The sequence below is a fragment of the Penicillium maclennaniae genome, assembly GCF_028827695.1.
Source record: "Penicillium maclennaniae strain IBT 15551 chromosome Unknown utg000002l:1.0-2354659.0:1.0-2356205.0, whole genome shotgun sequence".
NCBI lineage: Eukaryota > Fungi > Ascomycota > Eurotiomycetes > Eurotiales > Aspergillaceae > Penicillium > Penicillium maclennaniae.
The window spans coordinates 1,829,779-1,853,700 of record NW_026623214.1 but is presented as its reverse complement, the minus strand read 5'-3'; the positions used below and the strand labels follow the sequence as shown (position 1 = coordinate 1,853,700).

At 48.3% G+C, this 23,922-nt stretch overlaps 8 protein-coding genes across 8 annotated transcripts; 3 read left to right on the top strand and 5 right to left on the bottom strand.

Moving 5' to 3' along the window:
* Positions 1-551: 551 nt before the first annotated feature.
* N7477_001921 (uncharacterized protein) lies at positions 552-2,760 on the top strand (the record flags this gene model as incomplete). Its single annotated transcript, XM_056963584.1, has 2 exons — positions 552-1,136; positions 1,189-2,760. The coding sequence occupies 2 exons, from the start codon at positions 552-554 to the stop codon at positions 2,758-2,760; spliced, it is 2,157 nt and encodes a 718-aa protein (XP_056826503.1).
* Positions 2,761-3,239: 479 nt separating this feature from the next.
* N7477_001920 (uncharacterized protein) lies at positions 3,240-5,194 on the bottom strand (the record flags this gene model as incomplete). The annotated part of the gene is made up of 4 exons (XM_056963583.1): positions 3,240-3,494; positions 3,567-3,629; positions 3,685-4,487; positions 4,540-5,194. The coding sequence occupies 4 exons, from the start codon at positions 5,192-5,194 to the stop codon at positions 3,240-3,242; spliced, it is 1,776 nt and encodes a 591-aa protein (XP_056826502.1).
* A 740-nt stretch (positions 5,195-5,934) lies between these two features.
* N7477_001919 (glycoside hydrolase family 47 protein) lies at positions 5,935-7,254 on the bottom strand (the record flags this gene model as incomplete). The annotated part of the gene is made up of 1 exon (XM_056963582.1): positions 5,935-7,254. One exon carries the CDS (start codon positions 7,252-7,254, stop codon positions 5,935-5,937), a length of 1,320 nt encoding a protein of 439 aa, XP_056826501.1.
* A 2,834-nt stretch (positions 7,255-10,088) lies between these two features.
* N7477_001918 (phosphate transporter) lies at positions 10,089-12,130 on the bottom strand (the record flags this gene model as incomplete). Its single annotated transcript, XM_056963581.1, has 4 exons — positions 10,089-11,457; positions 11,510-11,841; positions 11,909-12,016; positions 12,068-12,130. 4 exons carry the CDS (start codon positions 12,128-12,130, stop codon positions 10,089-10,091), a joined length of 1,872 nt encoding a protein of 623 aa, XP_056826500.1.
* A 653-nt stretch (positions 12,131-12,783) lies between these two features.
* N7477_001917 (uncharacterized protein) lies at positions 12,784-13,876 on the bottom strand (the record flags this gene model as incomplete). The annotated part of the gene is made up of 5 exons (XM_056963580.1): positions 12,784-12,926; positions 13,002-13,202; positions 13,259-13,411; positions 13,475-13,608; positions 13,668-13,876. The coding sequence occupies 5 exons, from the start codon at positions 13,874-13,876 to the stop codon at positions 12,784-12,786; spliced, it is 840 nt and encodes a 279-aa protein (XP_056826499.1).
* Positions 13,877-14,074: 198 nt separating this feature from the next.
* Positions 14,075-14,338, bottom strand: N7477_001916 (uncharacterized protein; the record flags this gene model as incomplete). Its single annotated transcript, XM_056963579.1, has 2 exons — positions 14,075-14,241; positions 14,311-14,338. The coding sequence occupies 2 exons, from the start codon at positions 14,336-14,338 to the stop codon at positions 14,075-14,077; spliced, it is 195 nt and encodes a 64-aa protein (XP_056826498.1).
* A 3,435-nt stretch (positions 14,339-17,773) lies between these two features.
* On the top strand, positions 17,774-19,968 carry N7477_001915 (fungal specific transcription factor domain-containing protein; the record flags this gene model as incomplete). The annotated part of the gene is made up of 4 exons (XM_056963578.1): positions 17,774-17,951; positions 18,295-18,459; positions 18,693-19,392; positions 19,455-19,968. The coding sequence occupies 4 exons, from the start codon at positions 17,774-17,776 to the stop codon at positions 19,966-19,968; spliced, it is 1,557 nt and encodes a 518-aa protein (XP_056826497.1).
* Positions 19,969-21,240: 1,272 nt separating this feature from the next.
* N7477_001914 (MFS transporter) lies at positions 21,241-23,127 on the top strand (the record flags this gene model as incomplete). Its single annotated transcript, XM_056963577.1, has 4 exons — positions 21,241-21,567; positions 21,614-21,800; positions 21,866-22,362; positions 22,435-23,127. 4 exons carry the CDS (start codon positions 21,241-21,243, stop codon positions 23,125-23,127), a joined length of 1,704 nt encoding a protein of 567 aa, XP_056826496.1.
* Positions 23,128-23,922: the final 795 nt, after the last annotated feature.

The following is a 23,922-nucleotide window of genomic DNA, read 5'->3' as shown; positions in this document are numbered from 1 at the left end:
ATTGATACACGTTGACTTTCAGACGGGGCAGCCGAGGTCAGCGGTCAGATTTCCAGAGGCCATTTGGCTCGGGCATAGACAAGCTTATTCCCGAAACAGAACTTTTATTTCTTTCTATTTTTGGCTCGTCATACCCTCCAAATGGCCCTCTTCTCGTAATAGTCTCACCTCACGTCGGGTACCTGGCTACCGCTGACTTAGGTAAGAGCAAATAATGGGGAAGGAAGAATAGCCTCAATATGAGAAAATTCGTTCGATGAAATGTTTCCATTTGGAGGGTGTTGGCTAGCAATCAAATATTTGTATATGCTCAATTGCGTGGCACCAATCTAGACGGCAGATATGATGCATCATAAGCTCCAAAACTACCTGATCAGTCCATTTATCTCCAGGTTTCGGTCGAGTCAGAGGTGTCTGAGAGGCATTCAAAGCGGTGATAAAGCCCCGGCAAAATCCCGGAATTTGCCCGAATCAGCGACACTCACAATCACTTAGGCTTTCAACTAAAGAACCCTACAATTCCTCATTGTCCAGAAGTCGACTGTTTCGAAATGCCAGACAATGAGAATTCATTATCAATACCACGCAAACGTCGCCGACCTGCACTGTCATGCGAACAGTGCCGCCGCCGCAAAGTCAGATGCGACCGGGAAATGCCGTGCGGCCCATGCATGAAGTCCCAGCCATCTTTAGAATGTGAATACGTCTACGAAGGAAAAGCAGCCTTGAATGCTAGAATTGACGCGTCAAGGCTCAGTGAGCACGAGTCACCGCCATCTGCAGTGCGGAGCGTTACTGGACCAAGCGGCAGCACCACAGATGGGGCTCGCATCACTCATCTGGAAGCTACTGTTCTGCATCTTCAGAATCGCGTGCAGACCTTGGAGGAAGCGGGCCATGAACATGCGACTCGGATTCAGCGGTCACGAGGGTCTGATGGAACGGGCTCATCATCCAATGTCAGCAAGCTCGATGATCACATTGCCGATTTGGAGAAGCAATTGGCCGAGGCGAAGGCGCAGAGGTCGGAGATGCCACAGACATCCATTGCTCCACTTGCACCTCGTCTGAAAAAAGATACGGGCGATCGAACGAAGCTATTTGGTACAACCCATTGGGCACTTTTGTTCCAGCAGGTGAATCTTTCTTACATGTGCTCGACACGTTCCGCTTGTTGACTCAGTATAGTTACGGCTTCTGAGGCAATTACGCAGCAAAGCCAGTTACGTGGACGAGAACCAGGATGAAGTTAGTAGTTCGCTGAAAGAGATCCGATCGATACGGCGGTCAATCAAAGCCCGACAGGCTCCGCGGCTCGTCAATCCAGCCCAGGGTCTATTGAGCGACTTGCCACCAAGGGAGCTTTGCGACAAGCTCATACAACACTATCTACGGACATTGGGCTTAATCTATCGAGTGCTACATGTTCCGACCTTCTTCGGAGACTATGAGCGGTTTTGGAAAGATTCTCAGTCAGTCTCCACTGGTTTTCAGATGAAGCTTCTGTTGATCCTCGCCATCGGTTCTATCTTCTACTGTAAGCCGGGCCCGTCAAACGAGCTAGGTATTCCGGTACGGCGCTGGGTATATGCCGCACATTGGTGGCTTTCAGGTCCCTCGGAGAAAGATGCTGGGAATTTGGAAGGCTTACAGGTTCACTGTCTACTGCTTCTCTGTCGCTTGGGATATGCCATAGACAAGGAGACAACTTGGAACTCGGCTGGGAGCTTGCTTCGTCTTGCAGTCAATCAAGGTCTTCACCGGGACCCCCGAAATTTCTCGGCCTTGTCCGTTTTCGACGCTGAGATGAGACGCCGTATTTGGGCCACAGTACTCGAGATCAATGTGCAGCTCTCGATCGATACATCCATGCCACCGCTTTTCAGCTTAGATGATTTTGATACTGATCCACCCTCTAATCTGGATGACGAGGACTTTGACCAAGCTACGACTGTACTCCCGCCCTCGCAGCCTAAAGACTGGTACACACATTCATCGCTCCAGATTCTCCTTTCTCAGTCCTTCCCGGCGCGACTACGCATCGCTCGGATCATTAATCAGCCCACTCATAGACAGTGTTACGAGCCTACATTACATCTGGGCAGCGAAATTGCCGCGTCTTGTAAAGAAATGGCGGCTGCTTTCCATAACTACTTCTCCCGCCCCGCCAAAAGCAGTTTCAGACCGACTCCTTTCCACCACCGACTTATGGACAGTCTTCTCCACCGCTTTCTGCTCCATATATACCGCCCATTCGCTATACAAGCCATCAAAGACCCCAGATTCTACCTGTCTCGAAAACTTAGCTTCGACTCTGCTCTCTCCATCGCCTCATACGCCGAAAGCCCCGAAGCATCCCCAGGCGGCGACCACATAGCATACCAAGATTTCCAACGCCTCTGTCTGTCCGGCGCAGGCCTCTTCAAAGGCCACCTGTCGCTTGATGTTATAATTACAATTGGTCTGGAACTCATTACCCAGCTTGAAGAAGAAGTCGCGCAATATCCCTCGGCCACTGTTCTTGTTCCAGTCGAACCAATAGCTGAAGCCTCTTGTGCCTTGCCTATCAAGGCTCTTGAGAAAATCAAAGATCAACTCTGCCAAAGCTTGGAAGCAGGCATACCGAGCATGAAACGTCATGGTTTACTCAGTGGGATTCTTGCCCAGATCACCGCGGTCCGTCGCGGGAACAAGCAACATGGACTCACATCAGAAAGGCGATTATGGAAAGTATGCGGACTTGTCGAATATTACTCCTGAGATACCTCGATCAATGCCAGGTTTCTGAGAAAGAAAGCGACTTGCTGACGTCTGCTGATGGGCCCAATGTTTGGACGCCTAAGAGTGTCATTGCGTCGAGCCTGAACTCTGACTTTATGGTAAGTTGAATAGAACACTATTTAAAATCTACTAATTGCCTGACAGATACCAACTTTGGGATTCGAGGATTTGAATTTCTGGGATATACCTGACTTTGTGGATGCGAGCACGTTAGATCCGCAGCAACTGGGATAAATAGCTCAATCAAACAGTTCAAAGAGCCGTCACTATATTTTTAATCAAATTAATGACGGGCTCTTTTCCGACATTTTAAAAAAAGAAAACTCACGCTCACGCTCTTTGGTTCCTAGAAGCCATCCTTGATCTCAAGTTTATTCAGTTGGCGAAGTATAACATTTGCTTTGACAGATATTCGATTTATTCATGTCCACCTAACTCGTTGCAATTTGGAAAACCATCTAATACTTCGCAGCACCCACCTCCAGCGCCTTGATCTGTAACGCCAGCAGCCGAGAATAGTACCTACAGAGCGCAAGATTTCCGCCCATAAACCAAAACCCGGGATGACCACTCCTGCGCCAGATTGTACGCATCTCCCCTTCCGCGTCCAGGCCCCAGACATCGCCAACACGATCAGCAACCTCATCGCCAAAGATGAGCCTTGCCTGCGTCCTCATATTCTGATAACCTGTCGCAAAAACAATCTCATCACCCTCCAGCTCCGATCAATCTGCGAATCGAAGACCGTGGGGCAAGACCTCGCTGATTTCTTGTCCCTGTTTTACCTTGATCTTTCCGTCAATGATAAGCTGACTCGCGCCCATGTCAATATAATAGCCACCTCCGCGCTGTAGGTACTTTGTCAGAAGACCACAGTCCATGGGTCCACGGTCAACCTTGAACCCTGCTTTCTCCAGGCCCTCGATAATCTTTTTCGTCGTTCTGGTTCATGGCTCTCGTAACCTTGATCTGTTGGGTTTTGAATAGTTCAAGGGGGATGCTCCACAGGTACAGGTCCGCCTCCTCGGTCGGGGGTCCGTTTTCTTCATACAGGCCTTTCAGGCTGATGTCTGTTATGGATTCGGAAGAGACAACACAGGTAGAGCTCCGCTGAACCATTGTTACTTGGTATCCTTTTTCGAAGAAATCTTGGGCGATGTCGTGTCCGGAGTTGCAGGACCCGATCACGATAGCTTTCTTGCCAGCTGACTTTGTGCTTGCACCGGGGAATTCGGAGCTGTGGCAGATGCGATCGCCCTTGAAATTCTCCGTTCCTTTGAAGGTAGGGGCGTTCTTTTTGCCCGAGTGCCCAGTCGCCTGTATAACATGGTGTGGGTGTAGCGTGCGAGTCTCGGTGGTGCCGTCTTCCTTTTTCCGCTCAAGCACGACGGTCCATTCTCTCTGAGTGTCATCCCAGGAAGACGACTTCAACTCAGTCCGAGTCCAGACATTAAGCTCCAGGAGTTTGACGTAGGACTCGAAAAAATCAGCCAGCTTGTCTTTTGGCGTGAAAATCGGCCAAGTGGGAGGGAATGGAATGTAAGGCATGTGATCGAACCAGACTGGGTCGTGGAGGACGAGCTGGTGATATCTGTGGCGCCAGCTGTCTCCAATTCGATCTTCGTGGTCAATGACCAATGTATCGATGTTGAGCATCTTCAGGCGTGCTGCGATGGTGAGACCTCCTTGACCAGCCCCTTTGGTCACTGTTAGTCGAATTTGTGTACATGATATTTTGCAAGGTAGGCAACTACTTACCAACCACCAATACGGAGGGCTGCTTTTCCTCGAAATTTTCGTCTATAATGCGACGCTCTTTCCAGTTCGTCCTTCCTACTTGGCCCCCGTGCTGCACACCAGCAGGTCTGCTGCTGTTGACAGCTTCGCTATGGCCAGTCAACCCCTCCAGTGATGTGAATACGGTGAATATCTTCCACTCGGTTCCCTGCTGGGCCAATCTGATAACGCCCTGACCGTGTCCAACATTGGAAGTAACAATGACAAAGAATTCAATGCCATGGACCTCGCCATATGCATCAATAGGGCCATTATGCGGTGCTTTAAAAGCGGACGAGCGATCAATCTCGAACTTGATAGCAGAGGAGCTTCCGGTCACAAATTTAACGATTGCATCGCGGCCCTTGAGAGTCCGGAAGTCCCAGGAGAAGCACAGGTGGTCACGCCAGTAGCTATTTTCGATAAAAAGCTCCGACAAAGTGTTGGTATGCTTGCCCCCGAGCGCACTGTTTAGTTGATCGATCACAGAGGTCGCAATTCTGTCAGGGTCCTCGGGGGTCTCAGAGCATGTTTGTGGGAAAGTGCCAAGAGGGATGTTGAAGGAGCCAGGCTCGACTCTCTCTCGCGACAGAGTGAGCTCTTCCTTTGTACGGGTCCCAACCTCGACAGTTGCCATGTTCACATGTGATAAATTGGATATAATAGGTAGTCGGATTGACTTGGGGAGGTTTAAATGATATTAGTACCCAGTCCAAAAGGCTTCTTACAACCCCGCACTCTGGCCCCTCACATTGTAGCAAGGGTCTGGTGGCGCCCTTTTCGCGATCTCAGTGTGACAAGTTTGAATGCACCTCACATAAACACATCGGGGCGCTCTTTCAAAGTTGTCAAAGTTAGAATCATCTCTGATTACACAGATATATATCTTCGCCGTTCGCGTTACGAAATCCGGCGAGCTGTTTTGTACCGCCGGTCTCCCGGCAATATCTGTTATTCCAGAATACGGGGAAGCACTGACTCGGTATTAGTCCGAGGGTGGAACTTCGCCTATCCGGAATTTCCCCAATTACTACTGCATCATCGGTAACTGCCTCGGTAATCAGTTGCAAACAAGACGTCAAAGCCAGCCCCAAAAAAAGGCCATGATAGATACAACTACGTAGGGTCTTTGACCCTTACGATTTAGAGGCTACATGTAGACAATCACAATCAATGTGAATTCGCCCAGATATGGTATGCACTGCTCCAAGACGCCCGCGCTGCCCAGTTCATTAGAAATGCATCATTATCTTTATATTGACAGCATCCGGCTTTGTTCTCGCTTGAAACAAAGAGAAAAGGAAATCAGGAAAGGATATCTCACTGCAATCCATACGCCTTCTCCACTTCTGTGAGCCACAGAAGCTTGAACGGGTGTCAAGCAGAGTTGAAGATATATTCATCCAAGCTCAAAAAGTCGGGATGATTGAAAATAAGATAGAAGTATTTCAGGGTCTGGGCCATCCAGTAACTCTGCATCAAGTCGATGTGGCCTGTTCCTTCCTGGTCATCTGTCATATCGAGGAGACCAGCATTGCCATTTTCGACTCGGGTAGCATTTTCAATTGTCTTGAAACTTTCCCATGCCGTGTCGAGAAGGTCTTCGCGCCCAGTCACGCGGTACAGCATGAAAATACTTTCGATGATCTCTGGCCGCAAGTTGTACCGAGTATCTGGGATGGCGATAAAGCCTCTCGGTATACGGTGATCCCTCAGGAAAACATCGACATCAAAAGATGGATCAGGGTTTGCAATGATTGCTTTCTTCCATACTTCCTTCCTCCAGTGCCATTCATTCCATGGACAGCTTTTTTGCGATGCGCACGGAACAGCTTCGTATGTCTCGGGCATTATGCCCTTGGGCATAGCTTGGGAAGCCCATACACAGCCGTCGACGAGTTTTTTCGCGATCTTGTGATGGGTCGGGATATTTAAGAGCGCACCACCCATCGCGAACATGCCGCCGGCACCGCAGGCACGCTGATGAACCCGAGATACTAGATATGTCCGTGGTTTGCCGTTTTGAGTCACTGTCACTTGCACAGATCCAGGGGCGAGGATATCCTTGCCCTCTGCATTCATAGGTCGGAAGACGCTGTGGCTTGTTGCGGTCCTTGTGGCTTTCTCATACATGGTCCGATACATAGGTAAGCGACCTCCCAGCAGAGCGTATGCTTTAGGCAAAGTCTTGTACAAAGAATCGACCTCCGCGCCCATGGTGAATATATCGCCATCGGCCACTTCAACGCGCGCGTTCACGATCACAGGCCACATCCCTGGCAGCTTTGACTTCTCCTGCGCTAATTCAAGTCTCACCATGACCTGATGCGCTGCATTGAAGTACCTTTGATCACCTGTGATTTGGGATAGTCTCGTGAAATCCAGAATGAAGGAGCCAAGCTCAGAGGGTGATGCTATTTCCTCTGCCAGCTGTTCTTCCTGGCGCTCCACTTGGTGTGGACCCCAGCGGGTGATGGGCATGCAATTCGGAGTGTCGAAAGCAGCGTAAAGCATGTCGCCAACATCGATGGCCTTAACCAGGAATCTACGGTCACCGCTCAGGTCATATGCAGCCAACAGACCTCCAAGATGGCGGATATTGGTCTCATGGGTATTGATTTGGAGCAACGGGGTGACATCGTAGCGGATTTGAGTAACAGCCTCCAGGGCCTCATCTAACTCGTCATGCATACCCATGATCCAAAGCGTGTCGAGATTATCCACGAGCGGCGTGCCCCAACCACCAAGTCCATTTTGTGGCAGTCCACTCAGAGGTGAAAGCTCATCAGCCTGCCATGCCAAAGTTTTGTATGACTTCCAGCACCGTTCAAAGGCTTCTTTTACTGCCGCCTTTCGGGTTTGTTGGTGCCACAACGTCTTTCGCGAAACGTGTTTAGAGCTAGCCTGAAGCCTGAGTGAATGTTGCGGCAGTCCCTCCGGCAACACCTGTATGACAGAAGGGGGGAAGCGCAAGGGCAGATCCCGCCATTGAGGTGAGGGTCTTGTCTCATCTTGAGGGGGGTTTTCAGGAACCTCAAGGGCTTCTGGAGCCTGCGGGATCACAGGAGAAAGGATGTTTACATCGGACCCCTATTGACTGTGCCTGTATACCAGGAAAAGCACAACGACCACTAAGACACAACCTAGAAATTGCCGCCTGGGCCGACTCATCCTAGGCACAACACATTTACTGGCTTTACTTTAGCATGCTGTGGCGTCATGGACCAAGGGAGGGTTGGAAATAGTCAAGCGGAAAGGAGAAAAGCCACCCGCCACGACCCGAGCAGAGTCCGGCAATGATGCTTAGAAATTTGCACATTCGTCAGCTTGGCCCAGAGAAAAATTGGTGGACTTTCCCAGAGTGGCTGCGTGGCCGATTCCCAAAATACGCTGCGGGATGACGACGCTCTCCTCCAGCTCTAGAGGCGGGTGAGTAGAGTTTAGTGGCTGCGCCATGAATCGCCCTGGTCTGAGACCCAGCCTGATCACGGAGAATACCGTCTAGATTATTAGGTCATTCAACTTCAAACTTTGCATGTGATGGTACACGTGTTGGAAGTAATGTAAGACACCGGACATGTCTAGATGGAATCACAAATTCACGAAATCACAAAACCTTATGACCAGCCTAAAGACAACTCTTCTTTTGTTCTGACTAGACATTTTCTCCACTGCGTAGGCCTAATCAAAACGAGCGGGACCTGCGGCAATAAAATAGATTGAAGCGAACGAGCCAGCCACAATGAAGGCATTCTTGGCGCGGTCGTGGGACTACGAAGTGTGAAGGCTGAACACACTAGTAACTTTTTAGCGGGTTTGTTAAAGTCAATCTAAAGCTAGAGTACCGGAGATACCTGCTTCGGTCAGGGATTTGACTACGAGCGCTAGAGCAAATTCGAGCTGGGGAAAAAAAAAAGGATTCGGTGTCTGCCCAAAGCAAGAAAATATGCATCATCCGTGAATCGAACACGGGCCTCGTCGATGGCAACGACGAATTCTACCACTAGACCAATGATGCTTGTTATTGAAAGGGGATCCACTCTTTGCCATCATGATCCAAGAATCTTGAGCGCACTAATTTTCCCTTGTATTGACTTTTTTTTGGAACAGCAGATAACCGGGAGAAGCTTGGGGATCTATATGTCCCTTGTTGAGAACACTGAAATACATGGATATCTCTTGTTTGGGTTAACAACAGGCCTAGCATAGCGGTTACTTCGAATGTCATTGGAATAATTGTAATTCAGAAACCATCCGCCACCACAAGCCATTCGCCACCACAAGCCATCCGCCACCCCAAACATCATGGTAATTGCGACAACATGTATCTCTTAAGTACACCACTTTCAATCCGATTGGAGGCCTTGATATACCAATATACTCTTCTACACGTATATAGCGTTTTACATTGTTGAAATGATTATGTTATTCCGATAGCTCGCTATTGACACGGCTGGTGTGATTTTTGGCAATTGCAAGTAAAGCAGCATTACATTTGATCACTTCGTACGAGATTAACATGGCTTATTCAAATTAAAGTAGTATGTCCAAAGGTACTAATATCCGTCTAGGAAATTAATTACTTCCAAGATTAATTTATCGCAATAAATAAAATGTTTCAGAGGTGGCGGGTGGCGGGTGGATAGTGATATATTTGGTACAACTCCGCGGACATATGTACCTTTGTCCGAATTTCATAGTTTTTCACATCAGCCCGCGAATGAGTATGGTCTTTTGCATAATTTGCTTCGCTTTCATTGGGTGCTACTTAATATATATCCACCGATCGCAAGATCAAAAAGGGAGCGGCATATGCGAGAGAAGAAGACCGGGGGTTCAGCTTCCAATGTCTAAGTAGAGGGCTAAATGATGTAGTCCATACGAGGAGAGAAAATGAAGGGTGGCGTAACTAGAGGTGATCGTGAAAAGAATGGAACGAGAAGAATAAGAAGCTCAAAAGAGGTCAACAGCATCAATAAGATTGCTCACGGCTAACGCGCCGTGGGCGTTCAGCTTGAATAATCATCTGCATTACATAAAAAACTATTGAATGTCGATTTGAATCTTCCTTGAAAGGGCCAGGAGCGGTGGAGAGCGGGAGTGAGTGTAGAAATAGAGATCGAAGAGGGGCAGGAAAGGGACACCACGACTTGTGAAGACAGACGGAAATGGCCAAGGAACGGACATCAAGACCCAGAGAGAGGTGAAAGGCTGAAACTTCGAATCGCCAAGAATTGAGGCTTGAAAGGGACAGAAAAGGATGCGCTCCTCTACCTGGAAGTAGAATTGCCAAAGCGCTAAATTCATCTGCAATTATGTCACTTCTTGCAAAATCATGTATCTATTGATCATACAATCCTTATATCTAACGAGGTATGGTAGAAGATTTGAATTAAAGGGGTATCTTTTTAAATATTCACATAGAGAACCTTGCTCTGTCAAGTCGACATAATCCTCCCAAGTTCCAAACGAACCCATAATTACAAGCACAAAAACACCATCTATACCATGAGAAAAAGAAAAAGGAGAGTCTATCCGCTAAAAGACATGGCCCTTTGCCTGGACGACCTCTTTCTGAGGTTCGCATCGCGACTCTTGCGTCCCATACGACCAAGGGCCAATGTCTCAAGGGTGTACGGTTTTCCGCCCCAAATCATATTTTTACCCTTGGGTTGTTGAAGGGGCGGAATCCAGAAGTGTGTCACTGCTGCACCGATAACCATGCAGGCGCTAAAAACGAAGAGAATAATGCCGTGGTGGAGGGTGGATATGTTGCCTGGGCCCGTGCCGAAGCGGTAGTATGTAGAGAAAACTTGGACGAGGATCGAGCCTAGTTTGCCAGCGCCGGCGCTGATGCCGTGGCATGTGCCTCTGTAGCGGGTGGGGAAAATCTCGGCGGGAATCATGTAAGTTGTTGCGTTGGGGCCTGGGGTGATGTTAGATGGCAAGGTGTGGGAGATGGTTAGTGTGTACTTACCGAAATTGAAAAGGATCTGGCCGAGGATGTACAATGTCACGACGGCCGGTGGGTTGTCGGTGAGGGTGATGAAAATGGATCCGAGGGTAATGAAAAGAACTGCCAAGGCAAGGAACATGTATTTCTGGAGGGCGACACGATCGATGCGGTGGGCGAAGAGAATGAGGAGAAGACCGCCAACGAAACTGCCGATATTCAAGACGATAAGACCGCGGACGGAGGTGTCGAAGAACATGTTGTAAACACTCGCGCCAGGCCTACTGTCGGTCATCCAGTTCGGCTCAGAGTCGGTGATGTGAAGCGCACCCCAGGTTTTGGCAAGGAACTGAGGACTCGAGAGCGAGATACCGTAGAAACCGAAATCAAGAAGTAACCATGCCATCGATGTGCCAGCGAGTGTACGCCAGTTGCCTTCCGTCCAGAAGTACCTGATAATATCGGTGCGGGCAAGTCGCCAGTGCGAGTTGAGAGTCGCGGGTGGCAGACGTGAACCGTACTCTTCATCTTCGTAGAGAGAATCGCTTGCGAGGGATGAGATGGGAGGCAGATGGATACCGCTGCCGACAGTAACGGTAGTGAAGCTACCAGTCTCGAATGTACCAGGGCTCATAGGGATAGGTGGTTCGCTGAATAGGGTAGTCGCGTCGAATTCGGCAGTGACGGGATCGTCTTCGATGTCAACGAGGTAGCGTGGACTCTCAGGAATGGCGAAACGGAAGACCGTAGCAATTGCCCCGGGCACCACACCGATGCCGAGTACCCAGCGCCACGCACTGTCCATGACACTGGTGATGTGCTCGTCACCATTCTTGCGGGCAATGGCGATAACAATGAGCGAGACCAAATTTCCGGCGATTTGCCCGAGAGGCTGCATGAAGAAGACACTGGCCATCATACGGGCACGGTGCTTGGTCGGAGCAAATCTAACTCGTTGTTAGCTTGGTGTATTCCCACATATAGGGTCTGGGAACATACTCAGACGTGATCACGGCACTGAGGGGGTAATCCGCACCCACGCCGATGCCAACACAGATTCTCCACCAGATCAACCATGCATAGATGTTCATGCTATCATCTTTGCCTTGAGACGACATGACCACACCCAGTGTAGCGGTGATTAGCAGCACCAGTTCAGCGCCGTACATCTTCTTCCGCCCGTATTTGTCGGCGAGAAATCCAAACATGATCATTCCAAGCAATGTACCGGCTAACGTCGCAATATTGATGCAAGTCAGCCGGAGTGATGAGACCTCATCTCTCCAGTAAACATAGGATATCATCGGAAGGGCCATATTACTGGCAAAGAGCTAAGGCGGGGTAAGGCGAAACATTAGCAGCTGTGGTATTGCTAACTTCATTCTGTAGCCCACTCACTGTGTATCCATCGAGGAAGAACCCCAGACCGGCGACAAGCACAACGACCCATTGATAATTCTGGCGATCGATAGTCTCGTAGATCTGCCGCATGCGAACATATCGATCCTAAGAATGGGGTTAGCCCAGCCCCGCCATTCCTGGAGGAGCACTACATACCTGTTCATGATCGAAATCCCGCGCACGGTCAGTCTTGTAGAGACGAGCGTGAAACTTCCCCATAGCGATCTAAAGAGCGTGAATCGCTAAACGGAAGGATGCAGATGCATCAGAAGAAGCATGCGGGAACCGAGATAATAATCAGGCACATTGAGACACAAGCCATCGGGACATCGGAGCACCTTTTCGCTAAGAGTAAGGACCACATGGAGACAGTGCCCAATGGGGCGATCCAGTTAAGGCTCGACCCCCTCCAACCCTGGTTCACGCTAATGCAATATAGAGGGTGGACTCCGAGATGCTACCGCAGCCAATATCATTGCACTGTTGCCCACGTGCGGGTATCAAGGCCCTTGACACGCTGAGGCGGGGAGCAGCCCCACTTTGCCTCGACGCTTAGTTCCCACGTTTCCACGTTTCCTTTCCCTTGTTCTCATCTTCCGGAGCATTATCTTACTAAAATTGCCTTTTTTTTCTTTTTTCTTTTTTCAAATTATTTAATTGTAATTGTCTCAATTCACACAAGGCTGCATGGTGGTATCACACGATTCTCTTTGATCACGCCGTAAACTCCGCTATACAATAATACACAAGTTCCCCCCCCCCGCTGATGTTTCATCCAATCGTAAGATCCGTCGACAGTAGCTGGACAAATTCCGCGCAATCTAGACGTTCGTAAGCGACAGTCCACCTCGTAAAATCCACTTTCTAGGCTTTCAGACGGAGCACTGACCATTATTGTCGAGAAATTGGATCGTTAAGTTCCGCATCTGTGATAAGATTTCAAAATTCGGATTAAGTTCCACCACCACCGGTCGCCCAGGCTTTTTCGGAGGCTTGACGTTTGCCACACAGTTGACTATAGTGGAAATTAGTTCCGGAACACAGGACCTTCAGGGCTTTCAGGGGCCGTGAATAGGAACGGGAAACTCACGGGGAATGGACACGTATCGCTTTAGGCCTCCTCGTTGGGAATTTGCGAAGAATAACATCACCCGTTTGCCGTTTTGCCCACGGAGAATGCGAAGATTCTGGCTGATACACTCCTCGCCACGGCCTTTGGATTTGGCTTCGGCCATGCCGCCGATGAACATCATTTTAGAACAAAGGAGGAGTTCTTGGAATTGGACGCAGTCTAGAGACGGTTAGCGGATGGTTCGCGGACGAAAAAAAATCGACACGGTCGCGTACCCTCCCAGTTCTCAAATTTGTAGGATAATTGTGTCATGAAGACCACATGGGCGGCTTGTATCGTTTGTTGCTCGAGAAAGGTGATGCGCAAGGGATATGCAGAGTCTTCTTTTGGGTGTTCGAGATGTGGGACAGGAAGTTTGGTGTTGTGAACTGCGATGAATCAGTCCCGCTCTGGTCTCTCGACCTGTTCAAATTGGAGACTGGGCGACTCACAGGCATGAACGAATGGGGTCTGTTGACCCAATCCTCCCCCGAGTTCTAGACATTTCAATGCGCCGGTTGAGTCTTTGCATAGATCGATGAAGGTGTAGCGTAACTTGAAGAGCTGGCCATTCTTCACGAATGAACTGCGGGGAGGTTAGCCGCCGATCACATCGCGGTTGCACGGGTGGGACACGACACGTACACTGTCATGGAGGGGTGCAACTCGAGCCGCACGACATCGTCATACAACTGCCATGACTGCTTGCGCGAGTTGGACCCGGGGGAGGTCGAGGGCGTCGGGAATAGTATACTGGTGGAGGCGGACGACACTGTGGAGGTTGAGACCGTGCTTTCACGGCGAGACGAGTTGCTAGCCCACTCGTGATAGTCCTGATTCGGGACGAAGTTCATGACAACGTCTCTCGGCGGGCGACGACTCAGAGGGAGCTTTGCATGCCAGAATGGCAAAGAGATCTTCGGTCGAGATCTACCGACAGGAACTATAGTATATTTTGATCAAGAGGAGCGTTTTTAAAGAATGGTGATAAACGCCCGGGAGATGGTTAGAGCAAGTGGACCCAGTGCGGTAAACGTGCCAAAATGGCTGGTTCATACATCATCCGGGAGAAGGATCCACCCAGCATCGCAAGTTCCTCCCATGTGGCTTTGGGTTGGCCCCGATTCATCTGGAGTTCCGGGCTGAACTGTCAGAGCCACTCGCCTAGGGTCGGTTGTAAATGCCTCGATGTACTGATTTGGCTCGAGGCAGTCGGGTCCTGGTTAGAGTCAAGGATTTTCGGGATTTCATTTTCTCCCAAGCGGAGTCCAGACCTCTGACCTCATACCTGGGATTTTGGCTTTGACAATATCCATGGGACACGCCCGTTCCGTCTGAAATTTCAAAGTTAGTCTATGTTCGGCAATTCTCCCGAATGATTCTCGAAGTGATCGTTATTCGGGGCTCAAGAGGATGGCGATCGACACGTGTGGTCATAGCTCCGCCTGCAGGGCATGGACTCACGTCAGACCTGACCTGATGCGGCTAGGTAAATGTCTGCATCGAAATGCATTGAGCCGACCCATAAAAAGCTCAGTCATGTTGCATTCTGCCTTGTCGTCACTCACAATCACAGTGCATGGCCGAGCATAACCCGGGCGTGCCCACGAGGTGTGCCGACTCTTGTGACGGCCACATCCGTTACCCGTCCAACTTCCACCAAGGGGCCGCAATTCCACCACTGCAATATATCTGTGAATGCACGTGCGCGGACACACAGTGCCGTGAAAGGGCAATTTGCCCCGGAGATGACTGACTCAGCGGGCCCAAGGCAAACTATTTGATGTTCAATCCTTGGGATGCCTCGGCAGGCTTCAACCATCACCAGCCGCATCACAAATATCATACGCCCTCCAAGAACAATGGACCTCCTAAGCCAGAATGGGATTGTCTGTCCGACGCCACATGGGTACGGGACCGTCGGACTGGATTATGCATGGACTCGTTCAAGTTTGCTTCCCACCAGCGGCTCTCGGGCCACTGCTTTTCGAGCCAACGTCGTCGTATCCGGGAAAGGTCATCCACATCTGTCCCAGCGGCCGATGAATCCCAGAATCTCGGCTTAGGTCCACTCTGTAATCGCGTGCCGTAGACTAGTGTCTCCGCTGACGACTAGGGTATAATTAGCGCCGAGGAGCTGGTGTGGGTCGCCTGCGTAGATGAGCTTTCGAGACTTCATTCCATCCGAGGCGGCGATAATGTGTGTAGTGCTAATTCACCCTTCTGGTGGCCCCACGACTGCTTGCCGTCTCTCGCGTCAAATTACCCGCCAAGTTCGTAAGATTCGAAAGGCTGGTGGAGCCAGTGACGAGGTTTCCAATTTAAGTTTCCAGGACTGGAAGGTATTAGTGCTTTGGAGGCTTGAGACATATATACCTAAAGCTCCACGCTTCAATCCAAATATTGGTTCCGGTGTTGGAAGGTAGTTTCTAACCCCTGAATATTGGGTTGAGAAGGTGCTTCTCTACGAATTATTTGTCAAAAACTTTGGACAATGGCTGGCTGAGTAATAGTTCGGGCTGAGTCGGCGTTGTAGAGAACGCCTTCCAAGCACTGGCTCTTAATACACACAAGGTGACTGGAAATGAACACGTACATCGTTGTTTCCAGGTCTCGAGCTTCTCCTCTAAGCTTCATTCAGGTAGTTTGAGGTTAAATAGGCTGGGAAAGACGCTGGGTTTCACCTGGATTCTGGGATTGATAGCCGCGGTTTTTTACATATCTCCAGGGCACACCAGTTGATTTTCCTAAGAGCCATGTTCTACAGACTCAAGTCTTCCTCAAGGACTCATGCACAGCACTTACCCTCAAATTCAGGACTCAAAGATTATCCTGGACTTTGAAACTTCACAAGGTTAAATAATGTAGAGATTGGGATTAGAAAATCAAAGGAAAAATCAATGAAAACAAATTCTGGAAATGAAGAGATAATTGTGATACATCAATCAGGGCTCTGTGTTCATCGGGTACATATTCCCATAAGATGGTAGGAAAAGGGCCCACCACATACTTTCCCGTCATGACTGAGTCCAAGTTGATATCGCCTGACGTTGGGTCGGACACCGCATATCACGTCTATTTTGCATCGAAGTAAGTAGTATAACGTATCTGGGGAAATGCAAATCTCCAATCTCTCGTCCACGCAAGCCGACTAACTGGCCTCAAAGGTCCTAGCCGTGACAACTTGGAAGAAATTAGCAGTCGTTGTATCGGTGATAGATCGCGCAGATATGTTTCTTGCTCATGATTGTCAAGGACACATTTTCTCAAGTAGTAATTGACGTCTGATATGACGCATCTGGGTCAGAAGCATTCGACTTTTTAAACCAAAAACAAGATGTGGTGTCCACAATCTGTTTAAGAATTTGATCTAGAACAGGATTGGCCTAGCAGGTTCCTTTTACTAGACTGCATAGCTGTTTGAGTTGGAGAGTAAGTTAATACCATACATATCACGAATCTTTTGGGCATCTAGCTCTGAAGGGATGTGAGTCAACAAATGCTTGAGTCTAGAGGCCTCGATTAATTTGATACGTCACGTGGAGAATTAAGCACAGTAGATCTTTCCAATGCTTCAAATGAACCTTCATAGTGACCTGACCCCCCTAAACTGAGCGTCTTTCGTTGAGGATGGCGCCACCCGGCAACGTAGACCTACGCTTCCTTCACAGGTGGGTGCATCTCATTGCCAGTGTTGGATTTTCAACAGAATGATCGATACCTAGGTTTCTGTTTGGCCTCGAAAGTAATTAAAAGTTTCTTGGTAAGTAGGCTCCAAAGATCTTGCCTCCTATGTGTGCTTCAATTGACAGTCTCGCCTTACAGTAAGTACGATTATCAAATACCAACTTTGTCAATGTATACATTGCCTATCTTTTTGCTAAGATAGTTGAGAGGCATATTTCATGCATTTGCAGCCATGATATCACGCTGAAAATTTCGGCCAGAAAGGGTGGACAGGAAGGCGGTGGCTCATAAAAAATGTGAATCAGTATCGCCGGTCCAAGGCGCTGTTTACCGCGGTACTATAACTCACTTTTGCCACCTCCAGCCACCAAGCTTTTCGACTCCTACACGTACCACGGTCTGACGTTCAAGTGTTATACCGTTATTAAAGACTATAGCTTAATTGGTAATTTGAAAAGTATCACATATGGCGAAAAAGCGTAATTTCCTCGCGCTTGGTACAAATAACTGATTTTGAATTTTCTATGACGTCAGTAGCAGTTGCTATAAGAGGACCGTACATTGAAAAGTTCACGGGCATCTGAATAGATGACTCTGAAAGCCATTCTTGCAAACTTCAGGAGTTTACCCAGAATACTCTCAAACGATCGTGAACCTGAGCAACAGTCGCACAGCGTCCCAACAACCTTTGATGCGAATGCAAGATCAATCTTCGAGTGTGATATTTCGTAGTTTCTCTAGGCATCCTACCAGATGAGATGTGAGATGCGGTCACTATCCGATTCTCGTATTCCATTGCGTGCTTCCTGTGACTCGTGCAGGAAAGCAAAGGTAGTTGAGCCTGCAAGACTCAGTGACAGTGATAAGTCGTGCTGACTCTCATGTTTCCACAGGTCCGATGTGAGAGAGAAGGCGCGAATTGTAGCCGCTGCTCACATCGAGGTCAAAAATGTGCATTCTCTCCTAAAGCCCGGAAGCCAATCACCAAGACAGAACCCCCTTCGCAGCAGTAAGAACCCAATGTCATTTCTCGGTCTACTTGTACATTCTGATAATCGATTGAAATGCGCAGAAATGCTATCACTGAAATGAAGAATCGGCTCGAGCGACTTGAATCGCTTTTGTCTCCGTCGAAGAGCAAATTCGCAGACCATGAAAATGACACTCCGGTTTTGCCCGTGGCCGGTGATAACGAGCCGTCATTTTATTTGACAGATCGCATGGGCTTCTCTAGTTTCATTGGTAAGTCTCAATATGTTCGATTATCTTAGATTTACTTGCGAGCTCGCTTACAAGTGCGGTTCGGCCTAGGATCTGCGTCTGGATTTTCACTTCTATCCCCCCCGCGGCTTACGAAGGATCTCAGAGCTCACTGGATCAACGGAACTGTCCGATTTCATTTCTAGCCGAGCACGGATATATATGCTTGGCTGGTCCGAAGAGATGATGTTTGCGTGTCAGCATCTCGCACCAGATCACGGAACACCCATTCCCCCCAAAGAGTCGGCGATAATCACGATCAATTGTCAGATACCTAATCCTTTCTATGACCTACATTTAACCTTAATATGCTAATAAAGTATAGTCTTTTTTACTTACGTTAACTCTGTCATACCGCTTTATGATCAAGAACGGTTCATGAGGCTTTTCAACCAGCAGTACTCGGACAACCCACCAACAAGCGTGTCCTGGTATGCCTCGCTTCATGCGGTGCTCGGCATCGGCGAACTTGTATTTGAAGATGAGATCGGTATGCATTCTTCAGAGATGGCTACTCTTACAAAAGCCACTGGCTCCATACACGCTCTGAGCTGTCTGCAAAATTGCTATTCTGTTTTTACCCGATTGGCATACAGTTGCAGAGAGCTCATGGGTGTTCAGGCTCTTATCGGGATGGTGAGTATTCTCTTTTTGTTAGGAAACGATGATCCAAAATTCACAATGATCTCTTGCTCCAGGCATTGATCCTTGACATGCTTCTAGATGCAGAGGCTAGCTATATGGCCATTGGAGCAGCAGCGCGCCTTGCTCTTGGCTTGGGATTACACCGGACACTAGTGGACTCCCATCTTACGTTAAGTGAAGTGGAAGAGCGACGGAACGTTTTTTGGGTTCTGTACGTGTTGGACAGAGGCGTAAGCCTCCGACTTGGGCGTCCCCCTACTATCTGCGAAGAAGACATCGAAGTCAGCGAACCTAGTCTCGGAAAAGCATCGCAGCCGTCCCAAGTTAGAGACGGTTTTGCGCACCTTGTGAAGCTAAATAGGATCAAGAGCGAGATCTACTCAAAACTTTACTCTGCTCGATCTTGGATGGGTGATTGCCAAGCAAAAAGGCTTGCTTGCCTGAGAGATCTTGATGAGAAGCTCATCATCTGGCAAAAATCCTTGCCTAAAGATATGCTACCAATTCAACGAGCACTACACTATCCGAACGCAGTCTTTAGCACCATGACAGTGTTGCTATACGCTGAATATTATAACTGTCAGTTGATGCTCTATCGAACGGACAATTATTGGGAGTCTCTGGAATCGAATGAAAATTCTGTCCGCACATCCATTTCCTCATCCAACCCTTCCGGGTTCTCAAGCCGTAAAAAATGCCTCACCGCTGCGAGGCATACAGCCGAGCTTCTTGAAAAGTTTCAACAAACTGGGAATGCGTTTCGGAGCAACTTGGCACGGTATGGATTTCCGTCAATTTTGCGTGAAGTTTATACAACAAAACAAGCTGACGCTTCATAAGCTATTTGTCCTATTATCCTCTCACTGCTTATTTTGACATTTTCCTCAACTTACTCGAGCACCCTCTTGACTCGAGCAATTCGGCCGATCTTCGTCTGCTCCATATTGTGATGGATTCTATGTTAAGCGCTCTGACCACAACCAGCTCACCACTTGCGTTGCTGCTGGCTGAGGTCTTTCAGAAGATGACGGGAATAGCTCATAATATCCTCATCCACACCAAGATTGAGGGGGTAGACCAAAAACTCTTACCTCAGGTTATCACCGCCACAAATGCTGCGGGATTCTCAGTCAATGCCACTGGAGGTTTTCCATCATCAGCGCCTGCCACCAAAGATAGTGACTTGGACACCCCTGTGTATCACACTTCCTTACCACCGCCTATGCACACTGATATGAGCCCATATTTTGATGAATCAGGGCCATTAGGACCTGATACAAGGTCGGGACCAAGTTTTGCGCATCCGGGGTCTGCTGATGGTTCTCTGAGTTGGGCTCAGCGTCTGCATGGGTAAGCTGTGGGAGCATCAGATCACTGAACTGATGTGTCGTTTTTCAGGCCCATGCATTGTTTGGAGGCAACTTGTCGAACTTTGGATTTGGGTTGACATCGCTGGCCGATCTATCTAAGTAGATGGGACATTTAGCGAGTACCGTTTCGTATCTCATGAACTTGAAAAACTTTCTTATTTATCAAGACAGAATCTACAACCAACAGCATTGAAGACCAAGGCTTGCTGAGATCATATAACTTAATATTGAAGAAACCACCAAGGAGGAAGATTTGCGGTTGTAGATAAGGTGATCACGGTACGAAGTTTGATGAGAATATGATGAGTATGAGACCAGAGCACCTTGATGATCTAGCTTCTGATAGGTAACATTGAAGCTTGAACGTGCTCATATATGCAGGAAGTCGAATATCCTACTTAACTCTCTACACAAGCACATAATCGTCCGCAATTTTGTCGGATGAGTCCTGCCTAGTTTCTGAAGTTTCTCTTTCTTTGCGTTTTCTGGCTTCGGAGTAATTCGAACACCGACCCTAATGCTCAATGCTTACCTGGTTTTACGATGGTGCTTGTTGTACTACATGTCAAGACAGTCACCACTGGACACTAAAATGATGATAAACAGGTCATAGGGTGCAACAAAAGTGAATTGCCGTTCAGATTCATGGATGGGTTTGCCTTGAAGCCCAGATGGGATGACTCTTTCAGGAAGGCGGAGAAAGTGGGGATTTTAATTCCCTCCAGACTTAATTCGAATTTGGTGTTCTTCCGAATTTTACGTTCCATTACGAGATCTTACAATCCACTCTTGTGTTAGTGTAACGGTCATACAAATACCGTGGAAGAGTATTGGTCTGTACGCTTCGTGTTCAGGCGGACCACAACCTACTCTCACCCCGTGAACACTGTCAGCTGGACCTCCCTCGGGTGGTAAGATGTATAAACTTCATCCGTGGCGGAAGCACGAAACTGCCGGATTGGCCAGCACTTACTTCTGGATGGCGTCAAGACTAAAACCAAGACTCCATAAGGCGCCCAGTGTGAGAGCTTCTATTTCTTGGCACACTGTTGGCTTGCGACTTTCTATTAAACCACGGATCTCTTTGACCAGTGACAGATGAATATGATTGACGACTAGAATAGTCTATGCATGTCTTCTGAGGGTGTAAAATGAGGAAGCCTCCCCCTTCTCCCACAGGCACTCAAATGGTTGCTTTAGGACTAAGCTAAGTGGTCAATCCATCAAGTATCTACAGCTACAAAAAAGTCTCTAAAATGATTGAGATTCTTCGCGACTCAGCGTTCGGCAAACTACTTCGTATCATCAGCGGTACAAAAGTCTTTCCATACCCAGAAGAGGTGCATGAATTAGCTTGGCGGACATACCTACAAACTTCCGCGGAGACCGATCAACCTGAATTAAGCACGACAACTAGCGAAAATGAACTGCTTCACCCATACGGACTATACACAGTCGTTTCACAAGCTTCCCACCGGAGCCGACGAAGGCCCTCTCTGAATAGTGCCTTGGCAGGTCCATGGCGTGGGTCAAAAGAAAAAACACCTGTAATAATCGGCTGGGGAGGCCCGGATGATAGCGAGGTAAGACATTTTTCTGTAAAGCGAAAGTTCCAACTGATGCCCCAAGAATCCTCAAAATTGGAGTACCCGGAAGAAGATCTTTGTCAGCTCACTTATCTGGCTCCTCACATTCTCTATTTACATTGGTTCCGCCATATACACACCTGGAATACCAGGAGTATCGAAGCAATTCGGTGTGAGTAAAGAAGTTGCATTACTGGGACTGACATTATTCGTACTCGGATATGGACTTGGTGAGTTGCATTGTGTTCTCCCTGGACCGATTGGCCTTGGCAGATTCTGACGTGATATCCTTCAGGGCCCATGATTTGGGCACCTTTGTCCGAGCTACCCGCTGTTGGAAGAAGTCCAGTGTATGTTTTTACTCTGACAGTATTCGTATTCTTTCAGTTCGCTATCATCTACGCGAAGAATTTGGGCATGCTCTTGGCATTTCGGTTCTTGACCGGCTTCTTTGGCTCACCTGTCCTTGCTACAGGTGCAGCTTCCATGGCAGACATCTGGGATATCAGGACCCGCGACTATATGATTGCGATCTGGGGCTGCTTTGCCATTTCAGCCCCTGTACTTGGGCCTCTAGTGGGAGGATTTGCATTCTCCGCCAAAGGTTGGACATGGACTATTTGGGAACTACTTTGGATATCTGGCTTTGCTCTTGTGGTTCTTTTTATCCTACTTCCGGAAACATTTGCGGCTAATATCCTCAGTCGTCGTGCCCGACGAGTCCGCCGGATCACGGGCGATCAGATGTATGCATCCGAGGCTGAGATTGAGATTGCCCATGTCAATCCCAGGGTAAGCCTGAAGTGCCATATCCGAATTTCCTTACTTCCACCTTGACAATATGAAGGCTTACAGGCTATATAGGATATGCTTTTTGAAGCTCTCCTCCGCCCATTTCAACTTTGCTTCTTCGAGCCCATCGTATTCTTGATGAACCTCTACATAGCTCTTATCTACGGCATTCTGTACATCTGGTTCGAGGCTTTTCCCATCGTCTTTGAATTGAAACACGGCTTCAATCCAGGGGAAAATGGGCTGGCATTCCTGGGTATCCTGGTAGGGGCTGTTTGTATCGCTATTCCGGGATACTTCTTTTGGAAATTCCGCTGGCAATCCAAGAACATTGACGTGAACGGCTATCTTTCTCCGGAAGAGCATCTGCCTCCCGCGTGTTTCGGAGCGTTGTGCCTGCCCATATCGCTCTTCTGGTTTGGATGGACTGGAAATTTCGCTAGTATCCACTGGATTGTGCCGATTATTGCGTCGATGCTTTTTTCTATCGGAAGCTGCCTTATCTTCAATAGCATCTTCTGCTACGAGGCAAGTGCTTATCCAAAATATGCAGCCTCTGTTCTTGCCGGGAATGATTTCTTACGATCTTCATTTGGCGGTGCTTTCCCGCTTTTTGCAACCCAAATGTTCCTCAACCTGGGGGTCGGTTGGGCCTGTACATTGCTTGGGTGTTTGTCGTTGCTATTCTTACCATATCCGTTTGTCCTGTACAAGTTTGGTAAGAAGATTCGGAATCATAGCAGATATGCGCAGCATGATGACTAGATGGGACATATATGTGAGAATTAAATGTATTGATTTCAGGGTGAATTCTTCCACATCTTTTGCCGAGTGAAAGCAAATTTCCGGGATGTCTCCCACCCACCGCGAAAGTCATTGCCATTCTCACCGTGAGATAAGACTCAAACATGGCTTGAGCCTGTTGGTCTTCGAGACTCTTCCATTTATGTGAATCGGAGACAAACCGTCTCTACGGTGCGAAAGGCCTATCTTGCTCTATGGCCTCTTTCATTAAGCGTGACAGAGCGTCTGTCTCATCCTGAACGGAGATCCTGCGATTGTTTTTTGGGCATGTTCGACGGCGCAAGAACCCTATTTGGCGGACGCTGGATAGCTTTTTCCAGGGAATGCCCTAGGCTTGAAATTATTCCTGGGTATCAACACACGAAGTTGGGAGATTGTCATTCGCAGTAATATCCTTCATGTCACGGGCTTTAAGTAAGTGATGATACTAAGTCTGTCAAGGTAAATAAGTAACCGCTTCAGGACGGGATCTGGTCTGATAAATAAACTACTGACGGAATACGAAAGTGGCTGCCCAATCAGTAGAATCGAGTGATCTAGTATTCTAAAAATCCAAAATCGACAATTTGTATGGGACAAACATGAAAAATCAAAATTGCAAGTGAAAACGTGTTCTCCACCTTCGAGGGTGGATTCAAGGCGACAAAGGCTTGAGAAGAAAGCGGCTGATCCTCACTGAACGCCGTAGTGCCCATATCTCAATCTTAAAAGGTCAGCACTAACCCATGGTCACCATGGTTACCTGATTGAACGAAA